The sequence below is a fragment of the Gopherus flavomarginatus genome, chromosome 1 (genome assembly GCF_025201925.1).
Source record: "Gopherus flavomarginatus isolate rGopFla2 chromosome 1, rGopFla2.mat.asm, whole genome shotgun sequence".
NCBI lineage: Eukaryota > Metazoa > Chordata > Testudines > Testudinidae > Gopherus > Gopherus flavomarginatus.
Window position 1 is genome coordinate 81,343,043 of NC_066617.1, and position 25,125 is coordinate 81,368,167.

The 25,125-nt window shown below is 41.6% G+C and overlaps 1 protein-coding gene across 5 annotated transcripts in view; it reads left to right on the top strand.

The window, feature by feature from the left end:
- Positions 1 to 2,760: 2,760 nt before the first annotated feature.
- LRRIQ1 (leucine rich repeats and IQ motif containing 1) overlaps positions 2,761 to 25,125 on the top strand; it is a 170,305-nt gene continuing 147,940 nt past the window's right edge. For all 5 annotated transcript variants that reach the window (XM_050934131.1, XM_050934120.1, XM_050934141.1 and 2 more), the window contains exons 1-6: positions 2,761 to 2,855; positions 6,375 to 6,505; positions 15,539 to 15,650; positions 17,466 to 17,560; positions 20,434 to 20,551; positions 22,166 to 22,395. In XM_050934131.1, the coding sequence (XP_050790088.1) occupies positions 6,377 to 6,505; positions 15,539 to 15,650; positions 17,466 to 17,560; positions 20,434 to 20,551; positions 22,166 to 22,395 (684 nt within the window). In that variant the 5' untranslated portion in view covers positions 2,761 to 2,855; positions 6,375 to 6,376. The remainder of the gene's footprint in view (positions 2,856 to 6,374; positions 6,506 to 15,538; positions 15,651 to 17,465; positions 17,561 to 20,433; positions 20,552 to 22,165; positions 22,396 to 25,125) is intronic.

Consider the following 25,125-nt stretch of genomic DNA (forward strand, 5'->3'; position numbering starts at 1 on the left):
GTCAAAAAGGGGCCCTGGTGGCTCCAGTCGGCACCACTGACTGGTCCATTAAAAGTCCGGTCGGAGGTGCAGCGGGGGCCCAAGGCCAAGGCAGGCTCCTTAACTGCCCTGGCTCGCATGGCTCCCAGAAGCAGAAGCCAGGTCCCTGCAACTCCACCACCCTGAGTTCTGGCTCCGCAGCTCCCATTGGCTGGAAACCACAACCAACGCGAGCTGCAGGCATGGTGCCTGTGGCCGCGAGGGCAACACATGGAGACTCCCTGGCCACCCATGCAGTATTATAAGTATGTGACAAATCTCACAGTTTTTCAGTATCACCACTCCTATCACCAAAGAAGGTGGTAGAAAGTAAAGGTTATTTTTTAACACAAAAAAAAAATCTGAGTATGTTTGTTATCTGTGTATGTAGTGAGTTAATTTAGTGCTCATGAAAGCAAGAATAAGCACTAGTTAGGGCCATTAGATTAAAACTAAATGGAACTCTGATGCACCAAAACTTCAACACTCTTGCCCCAACCCTTTTTCCTCAAGATTCATTGATTGTCCTCCCTCAGCTCTGTTTACCTGGCTTTTCTTGCCCATCCTGATGGACTCTTTCCCTTACAGACCTCCTGGATAGACCCTTAGGATTAGATTATCCATCTTGTTAAATCTATTTAAGCACAGTGAAGCAAACTTAAACCTGTCTCAGTTGACCAGTGGAGTATCATCTCCTACTCATACTACCTTCTGTCCTAATGCCCAGCATAGGGAATAGGCCGGGGCAAAAGATATATCTGTCTTTTTCCTTACTGCCAGAAAAGCCCTGTGGGCCATTGGCAGTTGGCATAAAATAGAGTAATCTTCAGGCTGCTCTGTATTCCACAAGGAACTGGATCAGCATTTCCAGCTCCAGGATTGTAGAGCTGAAAATCTTTTCAAATCTTTTCTCTCCCTCTGCAGAGAGCTTGGAAGGAATTGAATCTGAATCGCTAACATCCCAGGTGAGTGCTCTAACCAGGTGGCTAAAAGTTATAAAGTAGGCAATAATACCACCTCTTCCAATGGCCAGATTTTGAATGGATCCCAATATGGAAAGTGTGCTCAGTGACCAACTACCAGATTAGGCCCCTCACATAATTTAGGCGGCCAAATGCCTGTCTTCTCCTGATTCATGATTTGCTCTGGGGCTTAGGTGGGAGATAGGCCTCCAAACGCCTTGAATGGGTAAGTGGTGCACATGCGTCTGAGTCTAAAACTTAGGCATCTAGAGAACTTTTACAGTGGAATGTTAGGTGCTGAATGAGTTAAGGTGCCTACAGGGTTAGCAGCAGCCACGTGGGAACTTCATGATCACAGTGGTGCTGTGTAAGTGTATAGCTGGCAGTACCATAACTGACATTCGCTTCCTGGGAGCCGCAGTAAGTGCCACTGGGACCCTGTACCCTCTCCTGCACCCTAACCCCGTGTCCCAGGCTAGAGTCCCTTCCCACACACAAACTCCTTCTCAGAGCCTGCACCCCACCACACTCTAACCCCTTGCCTCCAGCCCTGAAGCCCCTCCTACAACCCAAGCCCCTCATCCCCAGCCCCACACCAGATCCCACCACCCGCAGCCAGAGCTTTCACATCCCCTCACTCTCCAACCCCCTGCTCCAGCCCGGAACCCCCTCCTTCACCACAAACCCCTCATCCCAACTCTACCCCAGTACCCACACACTCAGTTGGAGCCCTCACACACTCACCCGCACCCCAACCTCCTGCCCGAGTTCAGAGTTCCTTCCTACATTCAAACTTCCTCCTGAAGCCCGCTCCCCCAAACACACCTCAACCTCCTGCTCCAGCCGTGAGCCCCATCCTACACCCCCCCTCATTCCTGACCCCACACCAGAGCATGCATCCCTAAACTAGAGCCCTCACCTCCCTCCTGCATACCAGTCCTGTGTCCCAGCCCCATGAAAGTGAGTGAATATGGGGGAGAGTGAGCGATGGAGGGAGGAAGGGTGGAATGAGCTGGTGCGGGGCCTCTGGAAGGGTCAGGGCAGGGGTGTTCAATTTTCTATGATTAGAAAGTTGGCAGCCCTGGATTTGAATAACATTGTTACATATTATTACAGACTGCTGGAAGACACAGGATGGATTTCGAAAGGACGAGCTTTGTAAATACTTTCAGCACTGATATCCCATCCAATTTTAGGGCAAATTTCACAATATTTGTATTTTTTTCCTCAAAATACCAGCTCCTGGAGTCAGATGATTACTTGAAAATCACAACTTTCTTTTAAAAGTATGTTTCTAGCTATAGGTGTGGAGAAAAGCTTAGCTTAGAAACACAATGCTAAAGCACTCACAACCCAGAAGACAAAAACTAACAAATCCAATTTTAATTCTTTATAAAAAATCTCGTGATTGCTAAACCGAGCTCATGATTTGGGGGCGGTAGGGGGCTGACTATTCAATTTGGGAAGACCTAGGCTTGGGAAAACTATTTCCCATACCACAGGCCAGTCAGTGTAACAAAATAATGGGGGTCTGAAATAACATTCAAGCTGGATGGGGAAGGGGGGAGCTGCTAACGGGAGCCCAGCGGGGCTGGTGATGGAGGGTTTCCCCTGAGCCTCTAACCACGTTTCTCTCTCCTTTCTTCCTTCACCTCCTCTCCCCCGACTGGAATGCAAAGCGAACGCTGCTCACGAGGTTAGTCCCTTCCGCCTTGCCGTAGCACAGGCCTTGCCCTGCCCCCAGTCTGCTGGTGCCATGGTTACGCTTCCTGTTTAACACCGCAGCGTGCGCAGCTGGCGACTTTGCAAAGAGGTCTGCGTGACCCGGAGCTGCAGGATCGTGGAGACGGGGCGTCTCTAGGGGTCGCTGCCCGGGTAGGGGCCTGACACCAGCCGCTGGGGGCGACCAGCTCCATCCAACCCACGGGGACTGGTCGGCGAGATCTTGGGGGCTGCCGCTGGGCCCCCGGGGATGGGAAGTAGAGGGAACTATCACTCCCAGCATGCACCGGGGCCTGGTTGGGGAGCTCTTTGTCGCCCGGGAGCAGTAGGGTCTGCGAGGGCCTTTTCTTGTTGCACTCTGGGAGCTGTAGTCCTGGGTGGGACCTTGATAGAAAATAAGCTGGGCGGGCACCTGGGCGCTGGGCTAGGGGAGGTTGTTCTCCCCCAGGCTAAGAGCCTGGCCTGTTGGCATGGGAGTCTCACCTCCCTCTCCCACTTGGGGCTGTTTGGCAGCACCTGCCTTGAACCCCCGGATATTTTTAATGTAATAACTTGGCTGTTGTTTGAATTTGCCTCATTGGTCCTGAGCCTTTTGTCTCTTTATACTCAATCTTTTCTCCTCAATCGTGGGAGTGAGACACTTTTTGTGCTTAAAAAGTGACAGAGTCCTGTGGCTGAATATCCACCCATGAAAGCTTATGCACCAATACATCTGTTAGTCTATGAGGTGCCACAGGGCTCTGTCACTTTTTACAGATCCAGACTAACATGGCTACCCCTCTGATACTTTTTGTCTTGTAAGTGAAGGCTGAGCTTCTGGAGCCTGCCCAGCAGCTTGAGTCTTGCAAGGAAAAAAAAATCAAATAATATGTGGCTCCTGAGACTTCAATGGGGTTGGCAACTTGATAATACTACCTGTGGTCATGATTAATAATTTGGGATATACTTATCTCTTAGAACTGGAAGGGACCCTGAAGGGTCATTGAGTCCAGCCCCCTGGCTTCACTAGCAGGACCAAGTACTGATTTTGCCCCAGATCGTTAGGTGCCCCCCCCTCAAGGCTTGAGCTCACAGTGCTGGGTTTAACAGGTAAATGCTCAAACCACCGAGCTATCCCTCTCCCCTGCAATTGTGTTGATGGAGTTGAGAGAGGAAGGATTTTGCTGCATGTGAATGTACCTGCATGAAGCAGATTTTGTGTGTGTGTGTGTGTGTGTGTGAGAGAGAGAGAAATATTATACACAGAACTTATCAGAAACATTCTAGACATACACAAATTTAAAATAAAAATTGAATCAGAATGGCCCAAGGACACCAAGCTCCTCCTCACCTTAAAAAGACCTTTATCCCTAAATCAGCTCTTCCGTCCCAAAACCTCAACTCCCAAAGTGTGCTATATTGTGCCTGCTGTGTCTTTTCACTGTGCACTTCTCGAGCAGTACCTATCTTAGCTTTCATATCTAAACTAGTGTACAGTATGCAGATGAAAGTATTAATATGTCTGATTATTTATGTTTATACTTAATAGTACCAATAGGAAAGGGTGTATGGTTGGCATGTTTTTTTGTGTATCCTAAGTGGCAGTGTAATGCTGACAGATGCTGCTTGTCAGCAGGTGGGATTGAATTTGGGACCTTGGGCAGACTCATTAATCTCTTGCTAAGTGGTGTTGGTGCCACTTGATGGGACAGAGCACCACACTCAGGAGGTGTGTGGGTTACAGCAGCATCTGCAGAATCCACAGGAGTAGACTGTTCTGGGATGCTTTTCTTATCTCAAACTATTAAGCAAACCTTTTCCAGTGTTGTATTGTTTTTCTTCATGCCTGTCACAGAGTAAAGTGTGTAGTTGGGATAAACTTGTGCTGTTCCTTTTCTCTTTATTAAAAAACAGAGCTCTATGTACACTGCCCATATTCTAAACAAACTATGGCCTGCCAGTTGGATCCTGCCCACCAGCCGTTTTAATCCAGTCCTTGAGCTCCCGCTGGGGAGGGGTCTGGGGCTTGCCTGGTCTGGCGCTCCAACCAGGGAGCAGGGTCGGGGGGCGCTCCACGCGCTCCCAGAAGCAGCGGCATGGCCTCCCTCCGTCTCCTACATTTAGGGCAGCCAGGGGCTATGCTCTGCACACTGGCTGTGCCCCAAGTGTCACCCCTGCAGCTCCAATTGGCTGGGCACTGTGGCCAATGGGAGCTGCAGGGACAGTGCCTGTAGATGGGGCAGCGTGCAGAGCCACCTGACTGTGGGTCCGCATAGGGGCTGAAGAAGGGACATGCCACTGCTTCTGGGAGCTGCTTGAGGTAAGCACCGTCCGGAACCTGCACCCTTGAGCCTCCCCTGGTGCCCCAACCCTGTTCTCCCTCCTGCCCTCCGAAACCCTCTATCCCAACCTGGAGCACCTTCCTGCACCCCAAACCTCTCATCCCCAGCCCCATCCCCCAGCACCCCTTTCTGCATCCCTACCCCAGCCCTGATCCCCCTCCCACCCTCCGAACCCCTCAGTCCCAGCCCAGAGCACTCTCCTACACCCCAAACTCCTCATCCCTAGCCCTACCCTAGAACTTGCACCCCCAGCCGGAGTCCTCCCTTCCCCCCCACAGCCCACTTCCCTACCCAGGCTGGAGCCCCTTCCCACACCCTGAACTCATTTCTGGCCCCACCCTGGAGCCTACACCTCCCAACCAGAGCCCTCACCCCCTCCTGCACCCCAACCCCAATTTTGTGAGCATTTGTGACCCGCAGACAATTTTTATTCCCAGATGTGGCCCTCAGGCCAAAAAGTTTGCCCACCCTTGTTCTAAATCCATTATCAATAGCTGAATAAACTGAGGCCAAATGGGAATGCATGTTTACTGTGTTTTGTTTAATACAGTCAGTGATTGAAGTTAATGCTCTTTGTGGAGCTTTGAAGGTTGATAAGAAATTACAAATATCTGTACTTCCATGTAAATACATTAGCATGATCTACTCACCACTACGGCAACTTGGTTAGCAGCTCGAGTTCATTTCTAGGCTCCCCTTTAGGCTTTAACTTAAACTACTAACTGGAGTTGCCAAGGATGTGAGCTGTAGCTCACGAAAGCTCATGCTGAAATAAATTTGTTAGTCTCTAAGGTGCCACAAGTACTCCTGTTCTTTTTGCGGATACAGGCTAACATGGCTGCTACTCTGAAACATATCTTTGCTGCTATTTCAATCCAAATTACCTAACCTGAGTTAAGGACACACCTTTTTTTTTTTCCCTAGTGTAGATGTACCCTTAAACCCATATAACTTTGGTCATCTGAGTAGTCCTATTGAAGTCAATGAAAGTTGCACACATGTAAATGTTTGTGGGAACAGGGCCCAAGGTAATGTTTTATTATTTGTGTGCATCTTTCCCTCTCAACAGTATTGATAAATATAGAGTTTTAGGTCCCAGTACAGCCAAACCTTAACTTTACAAACGTGAGTATTCCGTTGACGTAGAAATACTCACGTGTCTAAAGTTAAGCGTTCATATAAGTCTTGTCATAGTTGGAGCCTTACTGTGGATATGGATGATTTTTGTTTTGTTTTAGAGAAAGAGTTTTGAAATACCTACTTTTGCTACAAATCTAGCAGTAAATACAATATCCACTAATGTATTCAATTTTATTTTTCCTCTTTGTTGTTACAATTTTATTATGGAAAGCTATGGAAGATGATGATGTAAAACTTGAAGAAGAAATAAATATAGAATTGAGCAGAATCAGTGTTACTTCGCTTGAAGTGGATGATCTCAACACTGATTTATCAGCAGAAGCTTGGAGTGATGGTGAAACAGTAAGTGTTTAATGGAAGCAGGAGGGATAGTACTGCCTTTACTTTTGCATGGCAAACTTGTGTCTTTTGTGGAGGCCTCTTGCATTCTTGTTTTTCTAAGTTACTTGGAGGTGTACTACAGGATGGATTTGATTTAAATCACTAGTCCAGGAAGACTCAATTTAATCATGAATTTCTACATAAAGTGCATTCTTGTTGGTTGTTATAACCTTAATATATATTCTTCACAACTCAGAGATAGATATAGGTTTCATTTTTAGAAGATACAAACTATATATTTTTAAGTGATTTATTTTGAAAACTTTTTAGATTAGTTTTACAGCTATATCAGAAAATGAACAATTGTTTGGTTATTTCATTTACCAAAGGTAATTGAAGCAGATAGTTCACCTCCCAATGACTTCATAAATATTTTCAGTTCAACAGGTTAATCATTAATATTTGGAGGATTTTCTTGTTGTGCTATATTTTTTCTTCAACAGGAAAAATTTAATATTTTAACAAAACAAGCATATGAATTTTTGAATTTAGTTAAACATTCAAGTTTTTTTTAAAATCAGGTTTGTTTTAAATTTAAAATTAAATTGACTATGTCAGCCAGGTCAACATGAGAAACTTAAAATATTGGCTTGTGCAGTTAACTCAGTCGTCTTCACCTTCATTTTCCTATTTGTTCATAATCTGGAACAGAAAAACAAACTTTCCTGCTTTTTCAGGTCCCAAATGATTTCTCAATTTGAAATGAATTAGTCCAGAGGAAGAAAATAGTCTTTCTACACTGGCAGAAGAAGCTACTGCTGTTAAAAGTGATATTATCACTTCAACAGTCTCTGAATCCAAGTGTTTAAGTGACTTCCACCAGTTCAGTGGTGTGACTTTCTTTAAAACATCATCAGCTAACATATATTTCTTGAATGGTTCACCCTTAGCTCTGAAGTTTATTATAATTGGTATTATGGAGGGATGATTGCTGGATGTCCATGACATAGCCAACTCCTCTTCTTCAGCAGTTAAGATTTGACATTGGTACCGAGTATTGAGAATATTTGCAGCTGGAGATAGTGCTTGTCCCATTCATGTATTTTTTTTTTTTTAATGCTTGTAATTTAACTCTGTCATTGCATATTTCACTTTTTAAGATCTCACTCAGTTCCTTCAAATTTCAACACCGTCAGCAATAAAAGAGCTATTTCCCTGCATTTTGTTCAAGGCTACAGAAATGGGCTTCAAGGTACTCAGCATGTGTTCAATGTTTCTCTTAAGCTCAGTGTTGAGAACTTTGGCTGTGACAGTGCCATCTGTTTTTTTCATGGTTTTGTTCACAAATTGTCATCAGATTAGGCCAGTTCTTTATATAGTGCTCGAAACAGTCCACTATTGAGTTCCATCGCATGACTTGTGGGAGAGTTAGCTTGGTTCCTCCCACTTTTTTTCAGAGCAGCTGCTGCAAAGTGGTTGTTATGGAAGTATTTTGCAATTTCAACAACATTAACCTTTATTTCTGGAACACTGAGGTCTTTGGCTAGGAGGTGGATCAAATGAGCACTGCAACCATATGTTATTAGCTTGGGACTCTTTCTAAATTTCTTCTCATCTTGGATACATTTGTAGCATTGTCTGTGGCCACGCTGCATACTAGATGCTTGAATTTTTTTTTCACAGTTTGTTATAGCTTTTACTGCTAATTCTTGTAAGTATTCTGCTGTGTGTGCATTTTCCGATGTACCAATTGTTTCTGTAAGGAAGACATTCCATTCTTCTTCTTCTTCTTCTACAAGCAAATACAACAGAGTCATTGTGGATATTGCTACACCTATCAAGACTCAGGTTAACAATTTCACCCTCTAAACCTTTTGCATACTGCTCAATTTCTCTTTCATACACTTTATCCAGCAATTTGCCTACAACATCTGCTCTGTTGGGTGGACTGTATCCTGGTCTTAATGACTGAACCATGTTAATGAAGTGTGGGTTCTCAAACATACGGAAAGGGGAGTTTGTTGCATAAACAAACTGGGCAATTTTTTCATCAATTACCTCTTTTTGCAATTTGCTGGTTCTTATCACAAACTTATCTGTGGTTGTTTCTGGATGATGGAGATTTTTTTTTCTTTTTGCTACAAGTGATATACTATGGCTGTGTGACATACATGATGAGACTGAAACTCTTATCATTGGCAGATAACTCTGAAACTATAGAAAATGATGGTGATTTTAAAGGCGGATAGTCTTCAGAATCCTGTATGTTGAGGACAGATTCTCCTAAACAAAATAAGTCAATGCAGTTATTTAATTATTATTACCATACTGCTCATTTAGTATTACCTAGTGCATTCACTGACACTCAGTACTACGTTAAAGGTGAAATTGTAAAAGGAAGATCTGCCTATTTCAGCTATTTTATTTTTTATCATAATTGCATCTAAAATGATAGTACCATAGAATAACAACTATAGTTTTTGCTCAGACACAAGAATTCAAGAATAGTCCAGAAGGAAGACAGGCAGTCCTTAAGAAAGAAGTATGAAATAAAAAAGTTTTCCAACCTTAAGATCCTGCATGTTCAGACATTCCTTTAATAATCTTCAGCGCAGCTTCCTCCTGAGAAGGAACACTTCTCATGATGTTGTTGTTTCATTCAGGAAACCAGGTCTTGCATTTCTTTGTTACACTGTTTGCATTTTGCACGCATGCCTGTCTTACCCACAGGTAGAGGAACTTCATTAAAATATTCCCAAACTCGGTGTCTTTTGCGGCCTGCTGCCATTATAGGTTTCCCCTTCTAGTGAGAGAATGGTATGGTAGGTCTCACATCAATGAAGGCTACACTCAGAAAGACCTCAAGACTTCTAGAATATGCTGCTCAAACAGTTTCACTTTTGTTTCTACTGGCTGTCCCTCTCTTCTCACATTTATCTCCAGACTTCTCCTTGTCCAGATCTGTTCTGACCCCAACAAAATATTCGAACTTTTTGAAACTTTGCACTTTTAGAGAGAGGTAAAGGATTGACTCTGTGTACAAAAATTTGCAGAGGGACAATAGAGTTGAGGTCTGTTATTTCTCACCTCTATATTTATTTATTTAATACATTTTTGCTGTTAACAAGCATGTTATCTCTGGAGACAAAATCCACAGTTTGAGAACTGCAAAAGTAACTAAGCATCTCTGATGGTATCTACTAGACTAAGCACTGAGTCCCATTGGGTAGATAGAAAGATTAACCTAAATAATCTATGCAGAAGCTCCTGGAACCCCATAAGGTTGGGTCCCTAAGCCATGAGCTATTGGAACTCATTTACAAAACTTTTCTTAAATATATATATATATATATATATAGTCTCATACTGTAGAATTAGAATTTATAATCCCAATTCTGATGAGATAGATTTGAGCTATAATGTATCTTAATTAAAATGATCTTTAGATAGGATTTTTTTTATAAAATGCCTTTTGAGGAAGAAACTATTTAAAGAAGAAAAAAATAAATTTTATTTATGTATTTATTCATTAAAAATCATTGATTTTTATCCACCCTGGTGTACTACAGGTATCATAAAGTCTAGATGGTGAATGCATTATTTCCTAATATTTATTCTCTGGAGGAAAACTTCCTTCAAATGTATCCTACTCCTGTTAATTGAACTCCATGAAAATGTAAACTTGAAGTGACAGATAAGCCCCTGAAATAAGCTGATATTAAAGAAACGCCTACTGTGAACTGTGTATTTAAAAGGGCATGTGTTAAAGGAAAGCTATTTATGGGGTACAGAATGAGTTACAAACTGACTTCAGAAAAGTGAAATTGGTAGGTCAGGGGCATTCTGCTAAAGTCACAAGATCAGATTCCAGTGGATTGTAATTTTTTACAGAACCTTTCAACGTTAAAGATGAGTGAACTTTAAAATCGATAAAAGATAGATAAAAGTTGTGATGGTTCATCAAATTAATCTTTGGTCTTAAAAATTGGGCTTGCAAATCTTGTAGGAAGAAGCTGTCTTGTGGTATATTTACAATACTTCCTGAGTTTTGATTCTTTTTATGTAAATTAATCCCTTTAGTTTCCCCCCTCCCTCCTTTTTTTAAGCAGTCTTCTAAATTCTATCCAGTTGATTGAGACAAGGTAGGTGAGGTAATACTTTTTATTGTAGGCCAACTTCTGTTGGTAGAAGGTACAAGCTTTTAGTATCATAGAGCTCTTCTTAGGTATGGAGAAGGTAACCAGACCGTTGCAAACATTCCCTTCCCCATATCTGAAAAAGACGCTAAAAGCTTGTACCTTACACCAACAGAAATTGATCCTATATCCTGAGACCAACACAGCAACAACACTGCATCCCATTGATAAGACATAATTCTGGTATGTTGGTGCCTAGAATTATATACAGTATTGATAGAATCACAGAACTGGAAGCGACCTCGAGAGGTCATCTGGTCCAGTCCCCTGCACTCAAGGCAGGACTAAATATTATCTAGATCATCCCTGACAGGTGTTTTACCAACCTGCTCTTGAATCCCCATTATTGGAGATTTTTCATAACCTCCCTAGGCAATTTATTCCAGTGCTTAACCACTCTGACAGTTAGGAAGTTTTTCCTGATGTCCAACCTAAACTGCCTTTGCTGCAATTTAAGCCCATTGCTTCTTGTCCTGTTCTCAGAGGTTAAGAAGAACAATTTTTCTCACTTCTCCTTGTAACAACCTTTTATGTACTTGAAAACTGTTATCATGTTCCCTCTCAGTCTTCTCTTCTCCATACTAAACAAACTCATTTTTTTCAATCTTCCCTCATAGGTCATGTTTTCTAGACCTTTAATCATTTTTGTAGCTCTTCTCTGGACTTTCTCCAATTCGTCCACATCTTTCCTGAAATGTGGCACCCAGAACTGGACACAATATTCCAGTTGAAGCCTAATTAGTGTGGAGAAGAGCAGAAGAATTACTTCTTGTGTCTTGCTTACAATACTCCTGCTAATACATCCCAGAATGATTTTTGCTTTTTTTGTAACAGTGTTACTGCTGACTCTCATATTTAGCTTGTGATCCACTATGACCCCCAGATTCCTTTCCGCAGTACGCCTTCCCATTTTGTATGTGTGCAACTGATTGTTCCTTCTTAAGTGGAGTACTTTGCATTTGTCCTAATTGAATTTCATCCTATTTACTTCAGACTGTTTCTCCAGTTTGTCCAGATATTTTGAATTTTAATCCTATCCTCCAAAGCACTTGCAGCCCCTCCCAGCTTGATATCATCCACAAACTTTATAAGTGTACTCTCTATGCCATTATCTAAATCATTGATGAAGATATTGAACAGAACTGGACCCAGAACCGATCCTTGCGGGACCCCATTCATTATGTCCTTCCAGCATGACTTTGAACTACTGATAACTACTCTCTGTGAACGATTTTCCAACCATTTATGCATGCACCTTGTCCATCTTATTTCCCTAGTTTGTTTATAAGAAGGTCATGTGAGACAGTATCAGAAACCTTACTAAAGTCAAGATATACCACATCTACTATTTCCCCCCATCCACAAAGCTTGTTACTCTGTTAAAGAAAGCCATCGGTTTGGTTTGACACAATTTGTTCTTGACAAATACATGCTGACTTTTACTTATCACCTTGTTATCTTCTAGTGTTTGCAAATAGATTTCTTAATTATTTGCTCCATTATCTTTCCGGGTACAGAAGTTAAGCTGACTCTTCTGTAATTCTCCAGCTTGTCCTTATTTCCCTTTTTATAGATGGGCACTATATTTGCCCTTTTTCAGTCTTCTGGACTATCTCCCGTCTTCCATGACTTTTCAAAGATAATTGCTAATGGCTCAGATATCTCCTCAGTCAGCTCCTTGAGTATTCTAGGATGCATTTCATCAGGCCCTGGTGATTTGAAAACATCTAACTTGTCTTAGTAATTTTTGACTTGTTCTTTCCCTATTTTAGACTCTGCTCCTACCTCATTTTCACTGGCATTCACTATGTTAGGCATCCAGGCACCACCAACCTTCTTAGTAAAAATCAAAACAAAGAAGTCGTTAAGCACCTCTGCCATGTCCACATTTTCTGTTATTGTCTTTTCCCCCTTCATTGGGTAACGGGCCTACTCTGTCCTTGGTTGTCTTCTTGCTTCTAATGTATTTGTAGAATGTTTTCTTGTTACCCTTTATGTCCCTGGCTAGTTTGATCTCGTTTTGTGTCTTGGCCTTTCTAATTTTATCCCTACATACTTGTCTTATTTGTTTATATTCATCCTTTGTAGTTTGACTGAGTTTTTCCACTTTTTGTAGGACTCTTTTTTGAGTTTTAGATTGTTGAAGATCTCCTGATTTAAACTGAATTTTCAGGAGAAGTTCCTTAAGGTCAAAATTAAGGAGGTTGACTCAGCACTTCTTTATATCTGACTTATGGTGCAGGTAGTGTATAGAAATGTGAAAAGAAAGCCAAAATGAGATTGACCCAAATCTTTTTCAACCTTCTGTTGTTAGGTTTGAGTTTTGGGTCAGTTCTCATAGGAGGCAGAGCATGTAGTGATGCCTCTTAAGGTTGTCTGACACTTTGCATTATAATGTTCTGTTTTCACTTGCTTGTTTTTTTAAATCTCAGTTAGTTCATTTACTCCTTATTGACCAATATATGATAATGGAAATAAATATGTTTTTGGTAACAGACATTTTTTATTGCTCTCCTTTGCCACCTCTTTTGGCCTCCTGCTCCCAGCATCACTTATTCTCTGCTACCACTTTTCAGTAGGGATGCATCCTTGCCTCAAAATCTTTGGGCTATGACTGTAACCTCAAGGACCCATTCTGTTATTTCCATCATCAGAACCTTTTCTCTTAGTAAACTGCCACTGCCTATTGACGGAGAGTTCCTAGAGCATTGGCCAGTGGGGATCTATTTAAAAACATAAGGCCTGATCCTCACAGTCACTAAGCACCCGCAACTCCCACCAGAATAATGAAAGTCAGGACCTCTCAATGTTCAGGACCTCTGAGTACTAAGTGTTCCTGAATGATGCTGAACACCTTAATCTCTTGTTGATATAAAAAGGCATTGACACTCAGCAGCTCTCAGAAGGCACTGGGTTTTTCACGGAATTTGAACCCTTAATCGGGAAAAACAGATACAAACTCTGAACGACGAGGGTGAGGACTCTCTTGCCCAGGTGAACAGTTTGCTGATGATATTTCACACAACTGAGTTTACTCCTCTGATTCTGCTTGCTCCCCTGTGCCTTTCTGCCTGTGACTTATGTAATCGTAGATAGAGTAGAGTACCAGTGAAAAGAAGTGGAGTACTGGGGGAGCAGGGATGTTATTTGCAGTCTCATCTGAGAGAGCTAAATTCTATGGCTAATTATGGTCCATGGGTTGGACTATACATTTCCTAGATGCACAATCATAGAATCATACAATGAAATGCTCTCCGATGTCAGTAAGAAGTTTTTACAGAGATCAAGGAGACTATGTGGCCTTTATGTAGTAACTAAATGCTTAGTTATTTATTACTTGTTCAGTACCTTCTTGTAATGCCCATCATTCTGCGAAAATCTGTTCCTCTTCAGGCCACTGTGATCTCTGCCTTGTTTCTCTTTTCCCCCTCTCTGTTCTTTTCATTTCCATCCCCGCAGCAGCATCCTGTTCCCAACCTAGTGCACTTTACTTCCATCCACTGAAATTATCAATAATTAAATAGTAGAGCTGCCTGAAAAAAAATCATTTAAAATTTTGTCCCACTAAAAATGTTGTTTTGTCAAAACTGAAATGTTTTGTGGAAATGGATTGGTGTTCATGAAATTTTCATTGGGAGGTTTTTCAGGTCCAGCGCCTGAGAGAGGGAGAGACCCACCGACCCCAGCATATCTAGAAGCCTGATGGTCAGGATACTTGCCTAGAGCGTAGGGAAACAGGAGCTCCCAACTCAGGGTCAGGGACTTGAATCTCGGGGTCTCCGACATTTCAGGAAAGTACCCTAAACACTAGGGTACAGTCTCATTTTCTTGCTGGCCCATTGAATATTAAATTTATCATAAGTGGATCTGTTCCATCAAAAGAGATTGAGAGAGACTGACACTATAATTTGATGGTGTGGGCATTTGCTGAGGACGTGGGAGACCTAGGTTCAAGTCCCTGGCATATTTATATTTGTGAATCTAATCTGTCCTTAAAAAAATCAATATCTCAGTAACAAAGACCCCACATCACATGTCTGATTCCTCCATATTGAATCATTTGTCCTTTTATTCAACCTGGATCAAACCAGTAACAAAGAAAACAATATCAATTAGAAAGATGCTTCTAGAGGGCAGTAGTAGTTAGATTGCTGTGAAGTCTAAATGACTGTCAAGTCATGAGTGAGACAATAATGAAATTAAGGCCTGACTGAAAAAATACATGATCTGTGGGAGGGAGTGTGTGTCCCTCACTAAAATACTAGTGTTTTAGTGCGGGACACATACAATATGTGTACACACATACAGTATGTCTACACAGCATTTTGGAGTGAACCAGGAACAAGTCTCCCAGCCTGGGTGGATAGGCTTAGCTAGTGAGGCTGGTGCTCGTGCTCTAAAAATAACTGTGTAGACCAGAGGTCGGCAACCTTTGGCATCCAGCTTGTCAGGGTAAAGCAGCTGGTGGGCCGGGCCGGTTTGTTTATCTGGAGCATCTGCAGGCACGGACCCCTCCAGCTCCCACTGGCCGCAGTTCGCCATTCCCAGCCAATGGGAGCTGCAGGAAGAGGTGTGGGCTGAGGGACATGCTAGCCACTGCTTCCCACAGCTCCCCTTGGCCAGGAATGGTGAACCACAGCCAGTGGGAGCTGTGAGGCTCCGTGCCTGCGGACGCTGCAGATAAACAAACGGTCCCGGCCTGGCAGCAGCTTTACCCTGATGGGCTGGGTGCCAAAGGTTGCTGACCCCTGGTATAGACAGACCCATGGACTTTAATTAAGAATGTTAAGTATTTACCAGTGGTCTTCACAGAGAGATGAACATACAGAATTTAATTAAAAGTAATGTTTACTTCTAGACTTCAGATGAATTACCAGAATCAGTTCTGTACTGTCTAAACGTTGTGAAGAACAGAAGTCAAAATGCTGAAAATCTTATACTGCAAGACTTGGAAGATGAAGAAACCACAAGTAAGCTGTGATTGTAATAAATGTATGTGTGATGTGACCGCCAAACTTTCCTATTGCCAATGCAGGCCAAACTAACAAGCATCCATAATATAACATAAATTCTCAAATGCAACAAAACGATGAAACCTATTGCACCAATTTTAACTCATCACCTAGTATTGCAGCTCCTATGGTCCTCTTTTGGATGTTCTCCTAATAGCACTAACTAATGTAGCATGTACTCTGGAAAATATGTGGTCCTGTATAGTTTGGTATGCATCACTTTTATTACTGCAAAACAGTTTGCAAAGGATTGGCTAGGAAATATGACCCTGTTCAGTGGTATGGAAATCTTGGTTAATAGTTTATAGACTGCAGTGCCTACGGCTTGAGGTGGTGTTGCTTTTCTAGCCTGCACAATAGCATGAAAGGTTTCTAATATGATAAGAGTGCTTAAAATCTGCATTCTTTTCTGCCTCATTGACTCAGTCAAGGATATTCTCAAGTTTCTGCATAATGTAGACAGTCTGCAGAGATGGGAGTCCAAAGGCATTGTACACGTGCTGTATAGAGGACAAGCTGAAGTTGTCTTAATCCCATCCTTAATTCCTTTCTCATATCCTGCATAATTTATTCCCACCCTGCTACTGGGAAACCATCCAGGCTCCAGAATGTCACCACAGTCACTTCTGACTTCATTGTTGTGTAATGCTGAAGAGTGATGCATAATGTGCCTTCCCTTCTGGTGTCTTGAAGTCCCAATTCTGTGGACTACAAGGAATCAGTGTTTCTCAATGACCAGTCCGTGGACGGTGCCAGCCCCTAAAATCTCCCTGACACAGTTTTGGAAGGCAGCAATTCAGTCCTTGGTATCAAAAAGGTTGAGAACACTGTTCTAGACTATCAGGTCAATCATGAGTTTTCTTTTTTTTACTTTTCAAACACATACATTTAGCACTTGTAAACTCGAAAGACTTAATCCAGAAATAGCATTTGCTAGGGTGGATCTTTGCACCTGGTGATTCCACACAGGACCTAGGGAGAGGAGACCTGCTGGAAGGTCTCCTCACAGGATTGTTTTCTGAAATCCTAGTACTCAGCCTCTCTAGACTATGTTCTTGTTAGGGTCCATCTTGTGAGGTGATCAACACCCCTGCCTCTCACTGAAATTAGTGGGAGCTGAGGTAATTGAACACCTCACAACACAGAGCCTTTAATTTCTAAATTACCCAGACTCCAAATCCCAGTTTAGTCAGAGTTTTCAGGTTTCACATCTTTTAGTTGGGACCTGTTCTGAATAAAATTAAGTGTTCCGTATTCATCCTTATCCTTAGGGGAAGTTTCTTCCGTTTTCTCAGTAATAAGAATTATGTATATTCTAAATATAATTTATGTATATACCTACTTATTTACCTTGTCCCTTAGGAGAGTTTGAATTTGTCACAATTCTTATTCTAAAAAACTAGCCACCCCAGTTTTATTACTTCCTGCTAGCTGGAGAATGTTCAAATGTGTTTTGCCTCATGGAGTGGTTTTCTTTGCATAGATGCTATTGCTATAGACTTTTTTTTTACTCTTAATTTTTTATTTCTATATATCTAATGCTTTTAATCATCTTAGATTAATTAAATTTAATTAATATTAAAGGGACCACTTCTTGTCTGAGTGGATTTGGTATTTTTCTTTAAATAGTACACTTTTAAAGCAAAAACACATTCTGTTTCAGATTTTGGATTTTATGGACAGATAATAGGAAACTAGCATTCATCAGAATTAGACTACTTAGATTAAGACATCTTCTACCAATGTCCTTTTTTCTCCCCCTTCCCTCCTCAGGTGACATCTATCGAGTAGTTTCTAGCCAGGCTTCAGAGTACTTGGCAGAATTGGCTTCTGAATACAATGAAGATCCAGATACATTGAAAAAGAGGGTATTCTATGTTTAAACCATCTTTGTAATAGATTAGATTCCATAGTCATTACAGATAATCAATTCCTTTTTTGGACCCAATTTTTCAATGACCAATTTACATACTTAAATTTACACACTCTAAGTACTCCTCATGGGACAAGTGGTGCACATAAGGGGAAGCATTTGTATGTGGTTTTGCAGGTTGGGATCCTTGGTTGTGATTTAGTCCCTAGATCATGAAGTTATGACATTTGATATAAATGTTCAGTAGTCTTAAGTGGTGGGGATGAACATTAAATGACTAAAATGTACTTGAACTATCAATTATTAAAATTTAATCCAGTGGCAAAATGTCATTTCCATAATATAACATTTTTATAGTGTTCATTTTTAATCTTCTCTATTATGTTATCATCTATTTCTTTTCGTTATTAGGATTATGAGATCACTAACATGATTCACTTATTGAAAAAGTTTTTCTGTTTCATGGAAAAAGTTAAAAGAATTTTGACTGGAATTTTCAAGTGAGACACAGGGAGTTAGGCACATAATTTCCATTGAATTTCAATGGTATTCAGTTACCAAACTCTCATAGGCACGTTAGAAAACCTGAACCTATATTTAAAAACAGTTCTGTTTATGTGCCATCTTTTACTTCTTTCCCTGTTTTTACCAGTGAGCACTGTATAAAATATGAAGTTTAATTACATTAAGAGATCACTTTCTTGTGAACATCCTGTTTGTGACAGCACAATCATTTACTGTGATGGTGGTTATATCACGAATGTAGAACTATACATACACTGTGCAGATGACACTGCTGTACAGCCAAAATGCTTCTGAAATAGATGTAGTCCAACTTTACTAATTCTGGGTCACTGAGAACGAAAATGATGCTTAAAATTGTTGATTGGCTCTAGTTTTCAAGATATGCTATTGGGTCACTATATATGACCCTTGACTTGAGAATGGCGGAGGATAAGTGAGTTATAAAGGGAAGGGATCTCAATTTAAACCAGAAATGACTAAAATACATCTTTGACTGGATCTATGAATGAATCTATGACTGGGTTTGGACAGTACTTGCTTTTGAGGCAAAACAATGAATGATGCAATCTGAAGCTGGTTTTGCATCATACATGATATGAATTGCATCATGTTATTCCTAGAAGTCATGGATGATGCAATCATAACGAAGCTTACATCACTCTGCTGAACAAATTGCCCTAGATCAGCTCTAGAAATCATACAGTGTCGTGCTCTCTTATTTGTCAGTGTTTGATTTTGCAAAGGGACACATTTCTGTTTAGCCAAAGTGAGCAGAGATGCCTTGTACTTGTGTGAACAGTGCAGATAACTTCTGCTATGTTTGTGGTGAAGTGACTTTTGCATCACAAAAGCGCAGTATAACCACTATGGTTAAGAAAGCCTCTCACCTTTGTTTTGACTGCAAAATTGGAGATCAGGACACATATGCTGCAACACTTGTGCAACAAATCTTGGCCAGTGGTTGAACAGGAAAAGGAAATATATGCCTTTTGCAGTGCCAATGATTTGGAGCGAGCCAACAGATCATACCAGCAATTGTTACTTCTGCATGGTGCCTCCAGTTGGGAAAGGTGTGTCAAAGAAGAAAAAATGGACTGTGCATTATCCAAACATTCCATCAGCTATACGCCCAGTACCCCACGGAGAAGGACTGCCGGTTCCTGATGCACCAGAATCATTCTCACTTGAGTCAGACAAGGAAGAGGATGAAACTTCTGGTCCTGAACCATCAATGTCACAGGACCCACCTTTTCTCCCATCCTCCTCCTCTGAACCACACCTCCTAACACAAGGTGAACTGAATGACCTTGTCAGGGATTTGGAACTACCCAAGAGTAAGGCAGAGCTGTTGGGCTCCAGACTACAGCAGTGGAATCTCCTGGCAGGCTATCAGGGCAAATGGAGCCCATCAGTGCTTGCAGACTATTGCTGGACAGTGACAAGAGATGCTCCATTTAATGAATACAAGAGACAAGCCAAGACGCGCCGAGTAGACACTGAATAGGATTAAACTATGTACATAATAGTTTTTTGCCTTTCGTTTCATAATAAATTGTATTTATATAACCCTTTTGCTGATTTTTAAAGTGTTATGTAAACAGGACAGGTGAAATATTATCATGTAAAGCAACCATAAACACATGAAAAGACCTAGGTTTACAATTTATGATTAAAACGCTATCTACACAATATACATAGACATAAAATGTAAAAACTTAAATATCTTAGAAACAGTAGCCAATCAGTTGTTTTAATTGTCATATTTGAATTCAGCACATCAAAATACATAATAAATAGCACATTTTATCTCTGAAGCAGACGACTTCTCAAAAATTGTAGGCCAGTGTGATCAGTATGTAGCAGGAGTAGAACAATTCTTGGCAGTGAAGAACAGGGGAAGAAAAATAAGATGATATGATCTATGTAGTGTTGTTTTCAAATAATGCTTTTTCGGTTTCCCTGTGTAAACAATTCCATGTATTTAATGCCATAATAGAATTAATTTATACATATAGTACTTGCATTTACTTGTGCAATTTCTTACAAAGATTATATTTTGACCATTTCCCTTTCAATATACAAAATATAAGAAAGTACTACAGTCTTTTGGGAACTGCTCCAAATATTCCTTACCCTGGAAAATAACGTTCGAATTTTAAATATATTTGTGTGACACTGGTGCCTAGAGGCTGCAGTCAGGGATCAGAGCCCCTCAGATTGCTAAGCTCTGGACAATGAAAATGAAGTCCCTGACCCAAAGTCTTTATTTGAAATGTTCTGCTTGGATTGTTATAGTTTCATCCAGTTTCATTTCATCACGAGAATGTGTTTGATTGTATACAGATACTGTCTGAAATAGAAAATGAAGAACTGCAAACCAGAGCAACTTCTGATAGTAATAGTCAACCCATCAGTGAAGATATAACTTGCAGAGTGGTTGCAGATGAGCGCTCTGTCACAGGTAAACAAACGTAATATTAATTTATTTGTGCTGCTATTCAGTGCAATACTAATATCGCTGTATAAAATATTTTTCTGCTCTGTTCTTTTGATGAGAGTAGTTATTGCAGTCCAGTACAATATATATTATAATCCATAGGTGCCAACTCTATGGGTGCAACTGGGCTGGAGCACCCACAGAAAAAAAAAACAATGGGTGCTCAGCACTCACTGGCAACCTCCCTCCCCACCCCCCAGCGTCTCCCATCTGCCGCAGATCAGCTGTTGGCAGCATGGAGGAGGTGCTTGAGGGGAGGGGGAAGAGAGAGGGTGGGACACGCTCGGGAGAAGGGGTGGAACATGTTGAGAAGAGGCAGAGCGGGGACTGGAAGAGGTGGGGTGGGGGCAAAAAGAGGCAGTGCGGGGTTGGGGAAAGGGATGGAGTGGGGGCAGGGTCTGGGGTGGAGTGGTGGTTAAGAACCCCCTGGCAACTCAGAAAGATGGCGCCTCTGTTACGATGGGATTTAGAACTAGGGTGACCAGATGTCCTGATTTTATAGCGACAGTCCCGATTTTGGGGTCTTTTTCTTATATAGGTGCCTGTTACCCCCAACCCTCTGTCCCAATTTTTCACCTTTCTATCTGGTCACCCTATTTAGAACCTGATTTTGAAACTGGAACTACTTAGCCAGATGCCTGCATTTATCCAGCTGTAGGAACGGGATCTTAACTTCTTATTCTTGTTCCTTTCTAAAGTCTTAATAATGAGTTTATTTCAAATGGTATTATACACAAATGACTTAAGTAATATAATTTATTAGCTAATTTCATTTGCTGATTGTCTAAGCATACTTAAAAGGTCCCAAAATCAGTAACTGGGCCAAATGTATCAATCTTAATATTTGTTAATTTCACTTTTTTTGACATTAAGGGCCACATTTGCAGAATGTGGCTTTGGTCTGAATACACATGATCTGAACGTGCTGGTTTTTTGCATACATAGATCCAATTTAAATGGCCAAATTGAGTGCAAATAAACTATGTATGTGTCAGTTCTCTTGTTTCTCCATGCAAAACATAGTATGAACACAAATGGAAGCTCGATTGTGGGCACTGCACATTTGCTTTATAGACTATTCACTTTAAATGTCACCCTCCAATACGGCCTCTGTATTCTACACTGGTAGAATACAGGGGCCATAAAAGCCCCTATGTGGCTAAGGGAAAATTGCCCTGGTGCCTGCATGTATAGGACTGCCCTAAACAGTCCTGCACAGACTTCCTTACAAATCCTGGTGTAGTGGGCATGTATGTTTGTAGCAGATCCTTAGGCTGGAGTGTGTAGGCCTATAGAACTGTGGGCATTTTGTGCAGTGCCAGCTCTTGTAGGCAGCCCATAATAGGTTGCTATAATTTAGAGCAGCTCCAGGGGCTACCATGTTCTGCTCATAGCACTTTTTCAGCTCCTGGAGCAACTCCTCCTGCTCTAGGGCTTCAAGTTATAGGCTGTACAAACACAGAATCTTACTCATATTGTTTTCTTTTCAATCCATTAAATTATTTCATGATTTCAGGTAAGTAATTACTATGAGCTCAGACTTTTAGTTAAAAAGTGTGTGTGCTTAAATTCTTGTAGGTAATGGTGACATGACCATTAGCTTTACTTACCATGAAGTAGAGGAAAGGTGCAGGCAAGAATTTGAGCTGTGGGAGGAGCGACAAAAAGAACTTGAAGACCAAAAAAGGAAACAGCTGAAAGCTGAGAGGGAAATAAAGGAAAAACAAAGTGAAGAGGAAAAGAAAAGAAGGCAACTGTATCTGGAGGAATTTGAGGCTGAAAGGATGAAGTTAGAGATGCTTCATAAGGTAACATTTTAACAAAGATATTTATAACACACCCCTTTATTTATCTGGACTACTTGAACATAAAGATCAATGCTGAAGAGAGGGAAAAAAGTACCCTCTCCAATGTGTGCACATCCCCACACTTCTGGTTCCAAAGAGAAATACTGCTGAGAATAGAGCATGTAGATCTTTGTATTATGATTGTCTCTCTTCCCTATTTTGATCAGCTATGAACTACTTAACAAAGCTGACATTTAAATTGTCATAATTTGACTTTATCATTATTAGTATTTGTAGTGTGGTACCAGCCAAAATCCCTGGACAAGACTGGAACCCCAAAGTGCTAGATGCTGTGCAGATACAAGATGGTACTAGAGCAACTCATAATAAGGTCCTTTTCATGGAAAATGTTAACTTTTTGGTGAAAAATCCTAAACAAAATATTTTGGCTGAAAGCCAAACATTGCTGTGGTGCCTCCTGGGATTTGTAGTTCGAGTTTCTTGTGCTCCAGTTCTCTTCTTTATGCCGTTCTCCTTGGTCAGATTGCATCTGCCTGATGCAGCAGAGTTCCCTCATAGTGAAGTGAAGTGGTTGGATCATGGAAGATATAGTCTGGCTGGGTATCTCAGCCATAGAGAAGAATGAGGGCATAAGAAAAATAAATTACAGCTCCCATGAAGCACCTGATTCAGATATCAGATTTTTTTTTTCAGTCTAAATATTCAGGCTGAAATATTTTGGTGTTGAGGAATCTGCTTTTTTGATGAAAAATCACAGTTTTCTATGGAAGTTTACTGTGAATATTTTTGTGAAAATTTTCATTTAATTGAAACTCCCGTTTTCCATCAAAACTGTTTTTGGTGTAAAATTTTCGTATAGCCATTGGAGACACTGTTCCTTCTTCAAAGAACTTATGAACTTCAGAGTTATATAGTATTCTAATGGTGGTAGTTCACACTTCTATCAGAGCAGTTGTTTCAGACTTAGACATCATTGCATCAGTTAGTCTGTATGCATTTTGAAGGATCTCTTCATGACCCATAAGGATAGACCTTTTTTTAAATTTTCAACAATAGACTGAAGATTTTGAAGAATAAGATGGCAGTTATTTGGGTAAAGTACCAAGTTTCTGACCTGGTTTTTCTGTCTGGGTATACCGCAAGAAGGACAGGAGACTTGTTATGGGTTTTAATCAGGCCGCAAAATTATTATATAGCTGTTTGGGACTACCCGGGAGATAAAGTGTACAGAGCAGGCATGTCCATGCTTATTCAAATCAATTCTCTGAGGCTTTCACCAGCCCCCCGTTTTTTTCCAAACAGGTCCCTCAGCCGACCCATGACTGGGAGCTTACCATCCACCAGCTTCTCAAGAGGGCTATGAGAACGCGGGGAGGTGTTAGCTCCCTGCCATACCGATCATGGGAGTCCCTGAACCACCTCCCCATTCTGTTTCTTTATTCAGTATCTCCTTTTAAGTCCTTTACTAGGCCATTTATCTGGTCACTGGCTGCCCTCCCTATGGAGTACCTGCAGTGGACCTCCGCCACAAGGAGGCGCCAGCCATTTACTTGGCTGCCTCCTCACAACGCCCCCGGGTTCCCAGACATCCGCAAATAGCCTCTTGGCTAGCAGCCCTGCTGGGGAGAAAGAACCCATTGTCCCATGTGCAATCGTCAAGGGACACCAGCAGCTGCATTGTCCTTGACCTGGTACTACAGCAACCGCCCTTAACGGAGGGCCGCATAGGCAACCCATTCTCTGGATCCTTGTATTGACAAGAATCCTTAAAAGCAAACAGAATAAACAACTTAATCTGCATTTTGCCAACCACATGACATTCCGAGGTTCCAGAGAGCAAACTAGAAATGAGACAAGGCGTCTGCTATGCCATTATCCATGCTTGGCATGTGCTTGGAAGAGAAAACAGATATTGAAGGTTAAGCGTTGGAGAACAAATGCCCTTGCCAACTTTCCAATCCTGTGCGATCTGGAATTTTCGCAATTGATAACCTGTACCACTGCCATGTTGTCGCACCAATGGCACACCCGTATATTACACCCAAATTAATAACCATTTGTACCTCTATAATGATACCTCCTTTAATTGACTTAGAAAACTTGTCCATATCCGTTAGTCTTACTACATCTGTGTAGTGACTCGTATGTAATTGTGTGGTCTGGCTATGCCACCCGGTGCCGCTGCCAGCTGGGCACAAGAAGCCCACCCCCGGGCAACAACCCTGCAAGCAAAGTTCAGCTCAAAGCCCAGGTATGTTAATGTTGTGAAAGGGGGCTTCTATTTTGTCCTTCGCTAAGGGTTTCCCCAATTATTTAGCCAGAGCCTGAAAATGTGTCCCAACAGCTGAAAACACTCATTTGGCCCAGCTCGCCCTGCAAACAAAAATTGTGCAAATAATGCAGTTTGGTTTAGTTTTGGTTTACTAACTGCACCACTGCCCAGCTCAACATTGTACTAAATTTCTGAAAAGCTGCACAGGATACTGAACAGCCCATGGGCATAGCCTTATTGAAATAAAGTTGCCGGCGATAGGCATCTTAAACAATCACCATTATTAAATGCCCAGCAAATACTATTACGTGCCCAGGGCCCTTTTCAGGCTTGTTCCGGTATGGACAAACCCATCGCGCCCTTGGTGTTATGCCCTTGAACCACAGTGCGTGATGCCACCTAATTCCAGTTTGTGTTGCTGCCCTTAATGGAAACTGCTTCACCTCGCTTGCAAATTC